The sequence below is a fragment of the Rhinopithecus roxellana genome, chromosome 3 (assembly GCF_007565055.1).
Source record: "Rhinopithecus roxellana isolate Shanxi Qingling chromosome 3, ASM756505v1, whole genome shotgun sequence".
Classification (NCBI taxonomy): domain Eukaryota; kingdom Metazoa; phylum Chordata; class Mammalia; order Primates; family Cercopithecidae; genus Rhinopithecus; species Rhinopithecus roxellana.
In genome coordinates this window covers 150,941,795-150,959,525 of record NC_044551.1, presented here as the reverse complement: position 1 = coordinate 150,959,525, position 17,731 = coordinate 150,941,795, and the positions used below count along the sequence as shown (strand labels likewise).

At 42.8% G+C, this 17,731-nt stretch overlaps 1 protein-coding gene across 3 annotated transcripts in view; it reads left to right on the top strand.

Moving 5' to 3' along the window:
- The first annotated feature begins 3,825 nt into the window (after nucleotides 1-3,825).
- Nucleotides 3,826-17,731, top strand: part of CDKL3 (cyclin dependent kinase like 3) — a 70,500-nt gene continuing 56,594 nt past the window's right edge. For 2 of the 3 annotated variants that reach the window (XM_030927436.1, XM_030927437.1), the window contains exons 1-2: nucleotides 4,553-4,717; nucleotides 10,736-10,930. In XM_030927436.1, the coding sequence (XP_030783296.1) occupies nucleotides 4,553-4,717; nucleotides 10,736-10,930 (360 nt within the window). Of the gene's footprint in view, nucleotides 4,095-4,531; nucleotides 4,718-10,735; nucleotides 10,931-17,731 lie in introns of those variants that run through there. The other variant, XM_010359947.2, reaches the window with a different exon arrangement.

The window sequence follows — 17,731 nt, the reverse complement described above, 5'->3', positions numbered from 1 at the left end:
GTGGCTTATGAACTCTGGTACTTGGGGCAAGAAGAGAGAGGATCGCAAGATCTTCTAAGGCAGCATTGAATACTGAGGGCCACACTACAATATCCTGAAATGGTTCCTTGAAGCTACCAAATAGTCTTTCTGCTCTGCAGTGGGGTTTCTAGTATTGGAAATTCTGGGCAAACATTAAAGGATGGTGTATTATGCAGTTTTTCCTTTCTGGGTCTGCTTTCAATTGAAGATATGTGTCAGAGTCCGGGGACTTGCCTATCGGGGGGAGTGCCATTGTATTTTTAAGAATGTGGGGGTGCAGTCTTCCAAGCATATCAATGAGTGGTTGGTTGTCAAAGAAACCTACAAATATGATTCATATCTGGGGGAGAGCTCCGGCAGACATGAGTGAGGGTTATATATCTAGCCTGAGACAACTTCAGGGTTTTTACACTAGCAAGAAAGGTGCAAATGGGCGAGAAGTGCCCCCCCACCACCAGGGGGTCCAGAGGTGTTGACCTCCCACAGACCTTGAATATTTTTTATAGTCACTGTCCTTCCCTCTATTGCTTTTAATTCCTACCTTCAGGACTTTGTTATACTAAGGACTCTGAGTACTTTTTTTTTTTTTTTTTTTTTTTTTTTTTTTTTTTGAGACGGAGTCTTGCTCTGCTGCCCAGGCTGGAGTGCAGTGGCCGGCTCTCGGCTCACTGCAAGCTCCACCTCCCGGGTTCACGCCATTCTCCTGTCTCAGCCTCCCGAGTAGCTGGGACTACAGGCGCCCGCCTCGTCGCCCGGCTAGTTTTTTGTATTTTTTAGTAGAGACGGGGTTTCACCGTATTAGCCAGGATGGTCTCGATCTCCTGACCTCATGATCCGCCCGTCTCGGCCTCCCAAAGTGCTGGGATTACAGGCTTGAGCCACCGCGCCCGGCCAGGACTCTGAGTACTTTTGTATCCATTTGGGGAATTGTTCAGTTCAACAGGTAAAGGGAGGGTGGAATGAGGACCTTAGCATTCCCTCAACCTTGCCCCTAGTTCCGTGGAAGCAGAGTTAATTTTTCCGATTTTCCTTGTACCTTTCTTCAAACCCTGAATTCTCTCTGCTTCCAGTGACTGCCTTGGTGATCAGGTTAGCCAGGCCTAACTCCTGATAGGTCCTGTTAGACGTTCACAATGTGTTTTCTAAGTTAAAAGCTGAATATTCTTAATGTTTTTGCTTTTCTGCTATTGCAGTCCTAACCCTTCCAATAGCAAAGGAGGAAGACACAAAGGTAGGGTTACATGGAGAAAGATGGTAAATAGAAACTGTATCTTAAAAATGTCCCTCATGAGCTGGGGCATTAGCTCATGCCTGTAATCCTAACACTTTGGGAGGCCAGGAGTTGAAGACCAGCTTGGGCAACATAGGAGATCCTGTCTCTACAAAAAGTAAAATTAGTCAGGCATGGTGGCGCACATGAGTAGCCCCAGCAACTCAGGAGGCTGAGGCAGAAAAATCAGTTGAGCTGCAGTGAGCCATCATCATGCCACTGAGACCCTGTCTCAAACCCTGCAACAACCAAAAAACCCTTATAATTTATCAGTCTAGGCAGTCACCGAAAGCAGAGACAGAATTCGGGGTTTGAAGAAAGGGAGGTACAAGGAAAGTGGGAAAAGTTAACCCTTTCTGGTTCCATGGAACTATGGGCAAGATTAGGGCAATGCTGAGGTCCTCCTCCTACCTCCCTTTCCCTGTTGAGCTGAAGAATGGATACAAAAGTGCTGAGTCCTCCTGACACACCAACAAAGTCCTGATGGGAACTGGAGGCAAATGGAGGTTAGGAATTCAGTGACTACAGGGATTTATAATTGTTTTGGAAACAGTTTATTATTTTCCAAAATGAATTAACACTTTTAATTCAGTGAATGTGCATCATAAAGTCTTACAGCTGTATATTAGCAAGAATCACTGGCCGTTCTGGTTAACCAGGCCTGCCATAACCTACTTGTAGAAGGAATAATTTTAAAGCTATTAATTGTATGCTGTTATCAATTCTGTAGCTCTGGATTATGAGTTCATTGAGGGTAGGGACTCAGTTTGGTTCATCTTTGTCCTGGGCAATTTTTTTTATTTTTTGAGACAGAGTCTTGCTCTGTCACCCAGGCTGGAGTGCAGTGGTGTGAAGAGGGCTCACTGCAGCCTTGACCTTCCAGGCTCAAGCAATTCTCCTTCAGCTGCTCAAGTATCTGGGACCACAGGTGTGCACCAGCACACCCGGCTAATTTTTTGTAGAGATGGGGTTTTGCCCTGTTGCTCAGGCTGGTCTGGAACTTCTGGGCTCAAGTGATTTGCCCACCTTGGCCTCCCTTGGATTACAGGTGTGAGCTACTGTGCACAGCCTCCTTGCAAATATTTAGCCCACAGCAAATAATATGCTTACACCAAGTTTGAACCCACTATAAGATTTACTATGACATTCTTATTTATAGAAGGTGTTTTATATTGTGGTTGAATAACTTTCTTTTTTTTTTTTTTTTTTTGAGACGGAGTCTCACTCTGTCACCCAGGCTGGAGTGCAGTGGGGCGATCTCCGCTCACTGCAAGCTCTGCCTCCCGGATTCACACCATTCTCCTGCCTCAGCCTCCTGAGTAGCTGGGACTACAGGCGCCCGCCACCACGCCCGACTAAGTTTTTGTATTTTTTAGTAGAGACGGGGTTTCACCGTGTTAGCCAGGATGGTCTCCATCTCTTGACCTCGTGATCCGCCCGCCTCGGCCTCCCAAAGTGTTCAGATTACAGGCGTGAGCCACCGTGTCCTGCTGAATAACTTTCAAATAAAAGACAATTCTGAATATTTTGAGTGATCAATGAAAACGATGACCACTTCTCCTTTCTCTCAATATAAACTGTAGCAGCATAGAAAACTTGAGAAGCTTCAAAAATACTAATTTATTTACCCTATCTCAATTAAATCAGGCTCTCTGGTGTTTGGGCAGGGGTGTGGATGTAGGGGTTGGGTTGGGAGTTGCTTTCTAAAAGCTCTCCAGGTGTGATTTAAATATGCATGCTGGGGCGGGACACACCGGACTAGAATTTATTAAGTAATGCCTTTCCTCTTATTTAGCGGAAGCATGGCCAGATTTCGCTTTTTACATTTAACTCATTTTATAGAAAAAAGCAAAGCCCTGTTCAATAAAGAAAGCACTCCCTAGGCACTTGCTCTAGTGATTTGGTGGTTATTTATTAGGGGTTGTCACTCCAGCTGAACTCTATGTCTACTTAAGCAGCACTGGCCTTTATTTCTGTGCTCTTGTATATGGTGAAACCCTTCGAATTACTTGTTTTCCTAGAGTTTGACACGTGGTGAGGGAGGTTTTTTTTCTTTAAAAAAGATTACTAGCAGTTGGAAAAAATTTAAAGGCATATGGCAGGTGTTCAAGTTTTTGATTTAAGAACCATCTTGACCCGGCGCGGTGGCTTACGCGTGTAATCCCAGCACTTTGAAAGCCTGAGGCAGGCGGATCACCTGAGGTCAGAAATTCGAGACCAGCCTGGCCAACATAGTAGAAACCCTCTCTCTACTAAAAATACAAAGCCGGGCGTGGTGGCGCACGCCTGTAATCCCAGCTTCTCGGGAGGATGAGGCAGGAAAGTCACTTCAACCCGGGAGAAGGAGGTTCCATTGAGCTGAGATCGGCGCCACTGCACAACTTTATCTCAAAAAAGCAAACAACAAAAAAAGGCGGACCCTCCCTATCCCCATTCAAAAGCAACGTTGTGAGGAAGCTCAGCTGTGACAGCGATCTCTACTCCCCTCCCCCATTCCCAAGCGCAACACTCTTCCACCCTGTGCTTACCCAGAGCAGGTTTCCGTTTCTTCTCACTTCCCCTTCCGGGTCAGGACCCTGTCCATGTTCCGGTCTTGCGCACGAGGGCTAGAACGCTGAAACTCTGCCGCCGTTTCCATGGTAGCGAGTGGCCGGATCCTTGCGGGGCTAAGCAACAAAGTAGTATCAGTGTTCCGTAGCCCTACTGGAACTACGCAGAGCCAGGCCAGCGGGACCACAGAATGGGCTGAGGCGGCGGCGGCCCTTTGGATAAAATCGACAGCGGGACGTGGGGCGTGACGCCGGTCCGGCATCCTAGGAAGTCTGGTTTGAGTTGAGGGCGGGACCAGGCTTTTTTTTAGGACCTTGGGCATGATAAGTGGGCGACTGCAGTAGTGCGGGATCTATTGGATAGGAAAATGACAGGAAGTGTGGGGACTCCATGCTTGGTGGATGGTGACTTATAGTGAAGTAATCTCAGTGTTGATGGGCATAACCGAAACAGCAGGAGTACCCGTTAAGTTCTGGTGAAAGTTGGAGCCTCAGAAGGACACCTTACTCAAGCAGTCCTTGGTTCCCAAAGACAAAAAGGCTCAGTGGAAAAGATCCTTTTTTTTTTTTTTTTTGGTAATGTCTCTATATTTGAAACTATGGGTTTATTGTGGATATGCATTATCTAGTTTGAATAAATAAAAGTATAAACGTTTAACATTTTCCATTTTCTTTCTTTATTTCTATAAAGTAGTAAAAGCCCAGCTTGAAAATGGAGATGTATGAAACCCTTGGAAAAGTGGGAGAGGGAAGTTACGGAACAGTCATGAAATGTAAACATAAGAATACTGGGCAGATAGTGGCCATTAAGATATTTTATGAGAGACCAGAACAATCTATCAACAAAATTGCGATGAGAGAAATAAAGTTTCTGAAGGTTTGCTTCTTTTGCCTTAATCATCTAAGTCAAAAGAAAAATTATTATGGAATAAAAAATTGCATAAAAATATTTTAGTTCACACGTGTACTGATTCATATTATGTAGAAACAAGTGTAATACGCTATCTTGTCTACTTTTTGTAATTTTATAGTGATACAAGATATATGTGTTTTGGGGTATGTAACAAAAGCTATGCCAATATTGTTGAATAATTATTCAGAAATATTCAAGTATAATAATAAAAATGTCTGCTTTGTGCAAGGCATGGTGCTAGGTACTGAGACTATAAGGAGGTGAAAGATAGTTCCTGCCCTTAAAGACTTCTATAATTTAATCAGAAAGGAGAGTATATAAAAAATCATACTGAATAAAAAGTGGCTCATAATAAATGCCAAGGAATCAACACAAAGTCCTTTCCCTGGTAGGGAAAGTTTTTCTGAGGAACTGGGACATGAATTTGGCTTTGAAGGATGTGGAAGGTTTAGATAAGAGGGAGAAGCTGTTGTGTTCTAGGTTAGAGGAACAACATAAACTCAAAAGAGACTAAAGAAGGACAAAGGATAAAGGGCAAAGTGGAAAGGACAAAGAGCCTGTAGAGTTTTCTGAGCAGAATTGGAAAGAGGTATATTAGAACAGTAAATTGGAAGTAGATTTTAAAGTCTTTTAGGCTAAGGAGTCAAAAACTTGATTTTGTAAGAGGTGGAAAGTCAGTGAAGGTTTTGAATTCAGTGTAAAGAAATGTTGTAAATTTTAATCTACCCCTATTGTGCAGAATAGATTGGAGGACTAAGAGTAAAAATAGGTCTGTAAGGAGTTCAATTCAGGAATTTTGGGAAATGTTTGAGGGCCCTTGCTAAAATGCAGCAATGTGAATGGAAAGTAAAGTTACAACATGCTGTATTGTAAAAAAAGACGTGAGGCCGGGTGCAGTGGCTCACGCCTGTAGTCCCAGCACTTTGGGAGGCCGAGGTGGGTGGATCACCTGAGGTCAGGGGTTCAAGACCATCCCGGACAACATAGTGAAATCCTGTCTCTACTAAAAATTAAAAAAAAAAAATTAGCCAGGCATAGTGTCACGCCCCTGTAATCCCAGCTACTTAGGAGGCTGAGGCATGAGAATCGCTCGAACCCAGAAGGTGGAGGTTGCAGTGAGCCGAGATCACACCACTGCACTCTAACCTGGGCAACAGAGTGAGACTTCATCTCAAAAAAAAAAGACATGAAAGAGTGTAGAAGACTATAGAAAGACTATAGAAGACTATAGAAAAAGTATAGAGTCAAAGGTCTCTTTGAGGTTCAGTGATTGCTACAATTGATAGAAATACGAAAGACTCAAAAGAGACATGGTTTGGGAACTACTTTGATTTTAGAAATGTTGAATTTGAGCTGACAGGAGTACATTTAAGTAAAGATGACCAGTAGGCTTTTAGAAATGAGGAACAATATCAGGAGAGATCAGGGAACAAGATAGAATCCTATGTAGGTGTGACGGTTCAACCCAGAGGAAACAACTGAGGAGTGTGGAGAAAGGAACATTAACATTCCTTGGGGTCTGGGTAGAAAACTAATGATTTAAAAAATATTTAAATAAGTATGTATTCTATTTATTGGAATTTATTTACATCCTTTAAGGTTTATGATCTTGACGATATAGTATAGCTGTTTTATATGCCACATGTTCTTGTTTGTCTTTATCTGATACAAAAATAATATTTTCTTCTTTCTTTGTAAGTCTTTATGAGATATGATGGATCAATTTGCTTACTTTCTCTTTTTTTTTAGAAATGGAGTCTCACTCTGTTGCCCAGGCTGCAGCGCAGTGGCATGGTCATAGCTCACTGCAGCCTCCATCTTCTTGGCTTAAGTGATCTTCCTGTCTTGAATCTGTGAAACAGCTGGGATTACAGGCATGAGCCACTGTGCCTGGCCTAATTTGCAGAAATATTTTAGGCGTCTGTGGATTATTAGAATGGCTCTACGCTGTGGCTCACACCAGTAATCCTAGCACTTTGGGAGGCCGAGGCGGGCGGATTGCCTGAGCTCAGGAGTTTGAGACCAGCCTGGGCAACATGATGAAACTGTCTCTACTAAAATACAAAAAAATTAGCTGGACGTGGCAGTGTGCGCCTGTAGTCCCAGCTACTTGGGAGGCTGAGGTAGGAGAATTGCTTAAACCCGGGAGAAGGAGGTTGCAGTGAGCTGACATTGCGCCACTGCACTCCAGTCCGGCTGACAGAGTAAGACTCTGTCTCAAAAAAAAAAAAAAAAAAAAAAAAAAAATCAGCCGGCCATGGTAGCAGCTGCCTGTAATCCCAGCTAAACAAGAGGCTGAGGCAGGAGAATCACTTGAACCCGGGAAATGGAGGTTTCAGTGAGCCAAGACCATGCCACTGCACTCCAGCCTGGGCAGCAGAGCAAGATTCCGTCTCAAACAAACAAATAAATAAATAAATAGAACAGCTCTGTTTCTAGACAATGAAAAGTTAGTCAGTAAAGATGTTATGATTTTGTGAAAGATATCAGTTCCTGTCCTGATGACCTAAAACGTAATAATACTATAAATAAGGCAATTGTGTACTGTGAATGAAAATCTGATTAGAAGGAGATTTTTTCCCCCAAGGCAGTATCTCTTGCTCTTCAACTGTTGCAGTTAAACTGATTATTTTTTTTCTACTTAATCATTTTGTAAAACTAACCAGTATGTGACAATACAGAGATGAACTTGAGTATGTATTTTACTGTAACAACTGTTATGCAGATAATTTTGAGATACCCCAACTATTGTCATTGGCTTTTTGTTGTTGTTGTTGTTGTTGTTGTTGTTGTTTTGAGACAGTCTTACTCTGTCGCCCAGGCTGCAGTGCAGTGGCATGATCTTGGCTCACTGCAACCTCTGCCTCCCAGGTTCAAACAATTCTCATGCCTCAGCCTCCAAGTAGCTGGAATTACAGGCATGTACGACCACGCCCGGCTAATTTTTGTATTTTTAGTAGAGATGGGGTTTCGCCCTGTTGCCCAGGCTGGTTTCGAACTCCTTGCCTCATGTGATCCGCCCACCTCAGCCTCCCAAAGTGCTGGGATTACAGGTGTGAGCCACTGCACCTGGCTCTCATTGGCTTTTTATAGGATTTTAAATTTGATGTAATCTAATTCCACTAGAGAGATTTCTTGGAGTAGTTAATATTCTTAGTCTAAAAATCTTGTCATAATGACTTAATTCAAATTACCTTTTTTTTTTTGGAGACAGAGTTTCACTCTTGTTGCCCAGGCTGGAGTGCAATGGCGCAATCTCAACTCACTGCAGCCTCTGCCTCCTGGGTTCAAGCGATTCTCCTGCCTCAGCCTCCCGAGTAGCTGGGATTACAGGCGTGGACCAGCATGCCGAGCTAATTTTGTATTTTTAGTAGAGACAGGGTTTCTCCATGTTGGTCAGGCTGGTCTTGAACTCCCAACCTCAGGTGATCCGCCTGCCTTGGTCTCCCAAAGTGCTGGGATTATAGAAGTGAGTCACTACGCGCAGCCCAAACTAAATTTTTGTGCTAGAATTTCATTAAATAAATTGCAGTTCAGGTAATTAGTGAGAATATCTGTAGAAAAGTTGTCTAGGAATGGAGAAAAACAACTTGAAGAGGGGTACTAGAGCATTTCTAGGAATTTCATTTCACAGTTTATCTGAGTAAGTACTGTACCTATTTCCTCATCCCTGAATGAATCTTCTACAATGCTTATTCATATTACCCTTTCCCTACTTTTACTGCTTTTGCCTTTAAAATAAAGACTGGACAGGAAACCAGTAATTTTCCTTAAGTAGAGGATTAATACTGTAGTGTCCAAAAGCAGTCAATTCCTTTTTTTTTTGAGATGGAGTTTCACTCTTGTCGCCCAGGCTGGAGTGCGATGGCATGATCTCGGCTTACTGCAACCTCTATCTCCTGGGTTCAAGCGATTTTCCTCTCTTAATCTCTCTAGTAGCTGGGATTGCAGGTGCCCACCACCACGCCATGCTAATTTTTGTATTTTTAGTGAAGACGGGGTTTCACCATGTTGCCCAGGCTGGTCTCGAACTCCTGATCTCACGTGATTTGCTCGCCTCAGCCTCCCAAAGGGCTGGGATTATAGGCGTGCACCACCATGCCCAGCCAGCAGTCAATTCTTTTCACTGCTGCCAGTGTGCTATTGCTGCAGCACTCTGACATCTTGCCAAGCAGGGAAATTTGGAGCAAAAAGGAAAGGAATCTGGTGTTATATTTTGGACGTTTTTCTCTAATCATGTTTTAAGGACTTTAATCTCTTCATTAGTTACAGAGAAGTAGAAAAATTGACATTGTGTTATTGGAATAAAGGCAAATATATTTTCGTAAAGGTATAGTTTTCTAGAGCTAGGAACAGTGGCTCATGCCTGTAGTCCTAGCAACTTGGGAGGCTGAGGCAGGAAGATCACTTGAGGCCAGGAGTTCAAGACCGGCCTGGCAATATAGCAGGATTCTTTCTCTTAAAAAAACAAAACAAAACAAAAAAAAAACCTTCATTCTTAGCTAAATGAACACATATTCTTGAAAGTTTGAACAAAATGGTTACATATTTCAGAATTGATTATAATTAAGTCACTGTGATGAAAAATAGAATATGTAGCATACAATATTAAATCTCATTTGTTTCCTAAGCTGATACATGGACATCATTTACATTTTAAAATTATTTTAGCAATAATTGTTACCAGTCTAAAAAGGTGGTTAGTTGTTTAATAGAAGAGTAAAGACAACGAAAAAGCGTTTACCCACAAATAATTATATATTTATGTAAAGTTTCTGTGGTTATAAATTGGTAGTTCACATATCTGAAGATTTTGTATATATTTTGATGTTCTTTTGTTATAGTCTAATGAATTTATGATGCCCCCTAGAACTTATGGTTTACTTTCTAGAGTTTAGGATTAAAATTAGAGAATAATTAATTTATATAAATTCAGATCACATACTTAATCGTGTTGAAATCCATGCCCATTTGAAAACATAAGGGCCTTTTCAATTTTGGGTGTTAAATTTAACCACAAACCAAGTTTAAAAATAGCAGGATATCTCTTAATAGAATACTGTTATAGTACATTAAATTATTTTAATAAGCAACTAAATACCAACTTGAAATAAAGTAATATATCTCACTTTGTCTTATAAATATTGATTATAAAATGGATTAAAATTTTCTTAAAATAGGAATGGAAGCACATTGGTTGAAAAATTTCAGTTGAAATGCATGGAACATAGGCTGGGCATGATGGCGCACACCTGCAATTCCAGGATTTTAGGAGGCTGAGGCAGGAGGATCACCTGAGGTCAGGAGTTCGAGACCAGCCTGGCCGACATGGTGAAACCCTGTTTCCACTAAAAGTACAAAAATGAGCTGGGCATGGTGGTGCACGCTTGTAATCCCAGCTGTTCGGGAGGCTGAGGCAGGAGGATTGCTTGAAATGGGATGGCGGAGGTTGCACTGAGCCAAGATTGTGCCACTGCACTCCAGCCTGGCGACAGAGCAAGACTCCATCTCAAAATAAAAAAAAATAAAAAAAAAAGAAAAGGAAAAAGAAATGTATGGAACAAAGCTAAGAATATTCCTGTTTCTTTTCAAAATTTATACATGTTTTTTTTTTTTTTTTTTTTGAGGCGGAGTCTCGCTCTGTCACCCGGACTGGAGTGCAGTGGCCGGATCTCAGCTCACTGCAAGCTCCGCCTCCCGGGTTTACGCCATTCTCCTGCCTCAGCCTCCGAGGAGCTGGGACTACAGGCGCCCGCCACCTCGCCCGGCTAGTTTTTGTATTTTTTTTAGTAGAGATGGGGTTTCACCGTGTTAGCCAGGATGGTCTCGATCTCCTGACCTCGTGATCCGCCCGTCTCGGCCTCCCAAAGTGCTGGGATTACAGGCTTGAGCCACCGCGCCCGGCCCAATTTATACATGTTATATGTACAAATTGTTAGGCTTGAAATAATTAAAAATTTGTGTTGTTTCTTTTGTCACTAGCAATTTCATCATGAAAACCTGGTCAATCTGATTGAAGTTTTTAGACAGAAAAAGAAAATTCATTTGGTATTTGAATTTATTGACCACACAGTATTAGATGAGTTACAACATTATTGTCATGGACTAGAGAGTAAACGACTTAGAAAATACCTCTTCCAGATCCTTCGAGCAATTGACTATCTTCACAGTAATAATGTAAGTGCTTCAGAATAAGCCAATTTGTAGGATGAATATGAATCATAAGTGCTCCTTATACATTGTTTTATTTTTATGAAGGTGGCTAACAGTATTTTTCTATACAATAATAATAGACATCCTGAAAATGGGGATCGGGAATAGGGAGCACTACCTTTTGGTTGCAGAACCAAAAAATATTGAGCACTCAGTAATTGCAACTATAAGGCAGACCAAGTATGGGATGGTAAAGGCAGTATCAATAATTATGTTTAGTAGAATCAGTAGTCAGCTGGGGCACTATTATTAGAGAAAGTATGTTAAAGCATTGGAAGTCAGGTCTGTGGCTTAATGGAGAGTTGCTCATATAAAGGGAGGTTTAGCGAGACTCCACCTCAAAAAAAAAAAAAAAAAAAAGGAAGATTTCGCGTTGGGAACTGGAAATTAGGCCAGGGAAATAGCAAGTAAATGTGGAAGCCGTTAGGGGAAGAAAGGAGATATAAAGTGGCTGAGCTGTGTGAAGCCTTGTCATTTAACTTATGAAAAATCAAGGAAGAGGAAAGATCATAGCTATTCTGATTTTTAGTGTTGACTTTAGCATTAGCTTGTAAGCTTTTAGCTCAGCAGGTTTTTTATTTGTTTGTTTGTTTTGCTTTTGAGATGTTTTGTTTTTGTTGCCCAGGCTGGAGTACAATGGCGCGATTTCGGCTCACCGCAACCTCTGCCTCCCGGATTCAAGCAATTCTCCCGTCTCTCCTTAAAACATCTTGGTGTTTGTCCGAGATGATGGTGCTCCTCCTCTATCAACCACCACACCTGGCTAATTTTTTGTAGAGATGGGATTTCACCATGTTACCCAGGCTGGTCTCAAACTCCTGGGCTCAAGAGATCTGCCCGCCTCAGCCTCCTGAAATGCTGGATTACAGGTCTGAGCTACTGCACCTGGCACAGATTTTTTAAAAGATCAAATTAGGTACTAAGTATAAAGCATTTAAACTGTGTCAGGCACATTTTAAATGCTCAGTAGATAGTGCTGGTAGGCTGGCCACAGTAGCTCACACCTCTAATCTCAGTATTTTGAGAGGCTGAGGCAGGAGGATCACTTGAGCTCAAAAGTTCAAGCCCAGCCTGGGCAACATAGCCAAGACCTTGTCTCTACTAAAAATAAAAAATAAATTAGCTGGGCATCAGGCATCGTGGCATGATACTGTACTCCCAGCTACTTGTGAGGCCGAGGTGGGAGGATTGTTTGAGCCTGGGAGGTCAAGGCTGCAGTGAGCTATGATCATACCACTCCATCCTGGTTGACAGAGCAAGATCCTGTAAGTAAGTAAGTAAAATAAATAAATATAGCAAGCTGGTTTGGAGTCAGGAAAATTAATAGTTGTGTTAAGGAAAGAAAAGGAAAAGAAAAGAAAGCTGGTAGGGAGTCAAGAATAGTTGTGTTATCTTTGTATCTTTTTAGAGCCTTGTCTATATTAGACTCTAAAAATGTTTCTTGAATAAAAGGAGATATCAGTCTGGGCTAAACTGACAGTAGAAGACTTCCAAGATGAGGTAAAACTGAAATAAGTAGAATTTTGAACTGTAGCTAGGATTTTGTTGGAATAGAGAAGAAAATGCATTCAGGTGGGGTACCATTGTGAAAATAGAAGTAGACCAGAGTGGAGGACTTTAGAGAGTACTGTTAAGTCAGGTTACAAGGAACAACAGGTAGAGGAAGATAAGATTACACAGGTTCCCAGGGGAGAGATTTTCCAGAACCTTGAAATTTATCCACAGGAGGGTGGACTCTTTCCTGAGGATCCTGGGAAACTATTGAAGATTTTGTTGTTTTTTGTTTGTTTGTTTTTCTTGAGACAGGGTCTTGCTTTGTTGCCCAGATGGGAGTGCAATAGCATGATCATAGCTCACTGCAGCCTCCAACTTCTGGGCTCAAGTGATCCTCCTGCTGCAGCCTCCCAAGTTACTAGGATTACAGGCACATGCCACCCCACCCAGCCCATTGAAGGTTCTTGAGCATTGCTGTGACTGGATGAAAACAAAATCTAATTTTATTTTAACAAGAGTAGAAGATATGAGTAGATAGAGACCCAGAGAGATCAGGCGGGAAACTGTTGTGACAGTCTAGATGTGTGGGTGGTAACAGTTTGGACTAAGATAGTGGCAATGGGAAGGAGAGGAAGGATGGCAGAGGGATAGGATAGAAATATTTCAAAAGGAAAATCACAGGACTTGGGAACTAATTAAGTATGAGAGAGATGAAAACAAAGGGTGAAATCAGAGGTTATTACAGTATTTTTTTCGAGACGGAGTCTCTCTCTGTTGCCCAGGTTGGAGTGCAATGGCAGGATCTCGGCTCACTGCAACTTCTGCCTTCCAGGTTCAAGCATTTCTTCCAGCTTCAGCCTCCCGAGTAGCTGGGATTGCAGGTTCCTGCCACCAGGCCCGGCTAATTTTTGCATTTTTAGTTTAGTTTAGTTCAGTTTAGTTTGAGACGGAGTCTTGCTCTGTCGCCCAGGCTGGAGTGCAATGGCATGATCTCACTGCAACCTCTGCCTCCTGGATTCAAGCGATTCTCCTGCCTCAGCCTCCCGAGTAACTGGGATTACACGTGCGTGCCACCATGCCCAGCTAATTTTTGTATTTTTAGTAGAGACGGAGTTTCACCATGTTGGTCAGGCTGATCTTGAACTTCTGACCTCCTGATCCGCCTGCCACATCCCAAAGTGCTGGGATTACAGGCATGAGCCACCACGCCAGGACAATTTTTGTATTTTTAGTAGTATTACCGTATTTTTTTTTTTTTTTTTTTTTGAGACGGAGTCTTGCTCTGCCGCCCAGGCTGGAGTGCAGTGGCCGGCTCTCAGCTCACTGCAAGCTCCGCCTCCCGGGTTCACGCCATTCTCCTGTCTCAGCCTCCCGAGTAGCTGGGACTACAGGCGCCCGCCTCGTCGCCCGGCTAGTTTTTTGTATTTTTTAGTAGAGACGGGGTTTCACCGTATTAGCCAGGATGGTCTCGATCTCCTGACCTCATGATCCGCCCGTCTCGGCCTCCCAAAGTGCTGGGATTACAGGCTTGAGCCACCGCGCCCGGCCTTACCGTATTTTTAATTGGAGAGTAGAAGTGCCATTGTCAATAACTGAATTTAGAAGTGGGAATTGCATTAAGATATATTAATGTATTTTAAGGGATAGTGAGAATTTCTAAGTAAAAATAGTGGCTAACCAATTATATCATGACTTTGGAAGTTTTCAGAACTGAATATACAGATTTGAGAATCTTCCTCTTAGAGACTGTGGTTGAAGAGGTAAGAATAGATCATTCTCCCAGAAATGGAAGGAAAAAATAAGAGGTAGTTCTCATTACCAAGCATGGAAGAGATCTGTGGAGTGTTGGAGAACAGCAGAGAAGGAGGCCTAGACAGAAGTACCCACATTCTTTTATTCTCTTGTTCTTATCTGGAACCTGGAGTAAAATTATCCCTGTCCCTTACCTCACAGAAGGTTGTAAAGCTAATTACCTTTGAGAATTAGGGCAGCCATGAGTGAAGTGGCTCTTTAGACTAGATATTATTTATTTTTATTTATTTATTTATTTATTTTTGAGATGGAGTCTCACTCTGTCACCTAGACTGGAGTACAGTGGCGCAATCTTGGCTCACTGCAACCTTTGCCTCCCAGGTTCAAGCGATTCTCCTACCTCAGCCTCCCGAGTAACTGGGACTACAGGCGTGCGCCACCACATCTGGCTAATTTTTGTATTTTTAGTAGAGATGGGGTTTCACCACTTTGGCCAGGCTGGTCTTGAACTCCTGACCTCAAGTGATCCTCCCACCTCGGCCTCCCAAAGTGCTGGGATTACAGGCGTGAGCCACCATGCCTGGTGTATATAGATATTTTTTAAGAGATGAGGTTTCAGTCTGTTGCCCAGGCTGGAGTACAGTGGTGTAATCATAGCTCACTGTAGCCTTGAACTCTTGGGTTCAAGTAATCCTCCCAACTAAGGCTCCCGAGTAGCTGGGACTACTGGTGCATGCCCCCAAGCCCTGCTAAAACTTTCTTTTCTTAATATTTCCAAATTTCAGATGATTTTTTTTTTTTTTTTTTTGACATGTAGTTTCACTCTTGTTGTCCAGGCTAGAGTGCAATGGCGCAATCTCGGCTTACCACAACCTCTACCTCCTGGGTTCAAGTGATTCTCCTGCCTCAGCTTCCGAGTAGCTGAGATTACAGGCATGTGCCAGCACGGCCCAGCTGATTTTGTAGTTTTAATAGAGATGGGGTTTCTCCATGTTGGTCAGGTTGGTCTCAAACTCCCGACCTCAGGTGATCTGCCTGCCTCAGCCTCCCACAGTGTTGGGATTATAGGTGTGAAGCCACTGCGCCCGGAGACATTTTTTAATTAAAAAATTTTTTTGCTGTTTTCATTTTGTACATTGGAGAAAGACTTTTTTTTTTTTTTTTTTTTTTTTTTGAGACAGAGTCTCCTTCTGTCACCCAGGCTGGAGTGCAATGGCACGATCTTGGCTCGCTGCAACCTCCGCCTCCCCGGTTCAGGCAATTCTCCTGCCTCAACCTCCTGAGTAGCTGGGACTACAGGCACATGCCACCATGCCCGGCTAATTTTTGGACTTTTAGTAGAGGCGGGGTTTCACCATGTTGGCCAGGATGGTGTTGATCTCCTGACCTAATGATCTACCTGCCTTGGCCTCCCAAAGTGCTGGGATTACAGGCGTGAGCCACCATGCCCAGCCCCTGAAGCGGTATCTTAATGTGCTTTTTAATGTCTATTTTTGTTCACATTATATCCTTAGGTCTTGGAATAGGGCCTGGCATATAGTAGGCACTCAATGAAAATTGTGGTAGTAAAAAAGGATTTATATATTTTGACAGATGACAACTTTAAAGTGGCTCAATTAGAAAGGCTTACCCAGCCAGGCGCGGTGGCTCAAGCCTGTAATCCCAGCACTTTGGGAGGCCGAGACGGGCGGATCACGGTCAGGAGATCAAGACCATCCTGGCTAACACGGTGAAACCCCGTCTCTACTAAAAACTACAAAAAACTAGCCGGGCGAGGTGGTGGCGCCTGTAGTCCCAGCTACCCGGGAGGCTGAGGCAGGAGAATGGCGTGAACCCGGGAGGTGGAGCTTGCAGTGAGCTGAGATCTGGCCACTGCACTCCAGCCCGGGCGACAGAGCGAGATTCCGTCTCAAAAAAAAAAAAAAAAAAAAAGAAAGGCTTACCCTAAATTAATTTTTTGGCTATTTATGGAGGGAGATTGAGTCAGATCAAGAGCCAGTCTCAAAGATTTATGGTAGTAAGTTGTATAAGCAAGGAAAGATCCCGGATTTCTGTCACTGAGACATTTCTACTTCTGCTGTGATACTTTACAGGTGATGAGTATGTACTTCTGTAATTCATTTGATAAAATCTGTAAATGCCTTCTTTGTTCTAGGCACTGTACTGAACACGGGATATTAATTGAACAAGACAGATGTGCATCTTGCCCTTACGGAGCTTATGGTTTAGTGGGGGTTTCAGACAAGTAAACAGGCAGTTAACAGTACTGCATGACAGATGCTATGAAGGGGAAAGTGCAGATTGATGTGAACATGTAGAAGGAGCATCTAATACTAACATACAAGCTGAGTCCTGAGGAAATAGCTGACTTGGCCAGGCAGTTGGAGCAGCATCAACAAATGCACAGAGATTAGACAAACCCTGGCAAATCGGGAAACTAATATTCTATAGGCTAGGGAAAGGAGGTTAAGAGGATAAGTAGCGGCCGAATCTCACAAGGCCTTATAAGCCATTTTAGGGAGTTTAAAATCTATCCTGCAGGATGAGGAATCCTTGAAGCAAAGAAGTGACATGATCAGGCCTGGCACAGTGGCTCACTCCTGTAATGCCAACACTTTGGGAGGCTGAGGCGGGCGGATCACCAGGTCAGGAGAACGAGACCATTCTGGCGAACATGGTGAAACCCCATCTCTACTAAAAATACAATAATTAACTGGGCATTGTGGCACGTGCCTGTAGTCCTGTAGTCCTAGCTACTCAGGAGACGGAGGCAGGAGAATAGCTTGAACCCGGGAGCCAGCGGTTACAGTGAGGCGAGATTGCGCCACTGCACTCCAGCCTGGTGACAAAGCGAGACTCCATCTCAAAAAAAAAAAAAAAAAAAAAAAAAAAGTGACACGATCACGCATCTGATTTTAAAATAGTTCTGACTTCATTGTGGAGACTGAATTGGAGAGCACGAATGTGAATTCAGGGAGACCAACTGATAGACTTGTGTATTACTTTTGTGAGACAGCTGAGGAGACCTGAACTAGGAAGAGCAGTAGATAGGTTAAAGGAGTGTGGGGAGGGAGAAAAATGCCCTTGGTTTCTGGCTTGATTTATGGAGTAAGTGGTGGTTCCATTCACTGTAATAGCAGATTGTTGAGAACCAGTAGGTTTGGGGGAGAAGAAGATGTGTTTAGTTTTAGATTTGCTGAATTTAAAGGACCTGTACCTAGTTTGTGGGATTTATTGTGGACTTTCACTTCTTGTGGAAACCAGGAGAAATATCTGTTAGACATAGAAATGTTGAAATTATCAGTAGTATATGGACAGTTACTACAGCTATAAGAGTAGATGAATCTTATACAAAAATAAACTAAAAATAGATTAAAGATTTAAATGTAAGGTCTGAAACTGTAAAACTACTAGAAGAAAACATGGGAAAAGTTCTATGACATTAGATCTGGGTAATGACTTTTTGGATATGAACCCAAAAGCACAGGCAACAGAAGCAAACATAGACAATTGGGATTA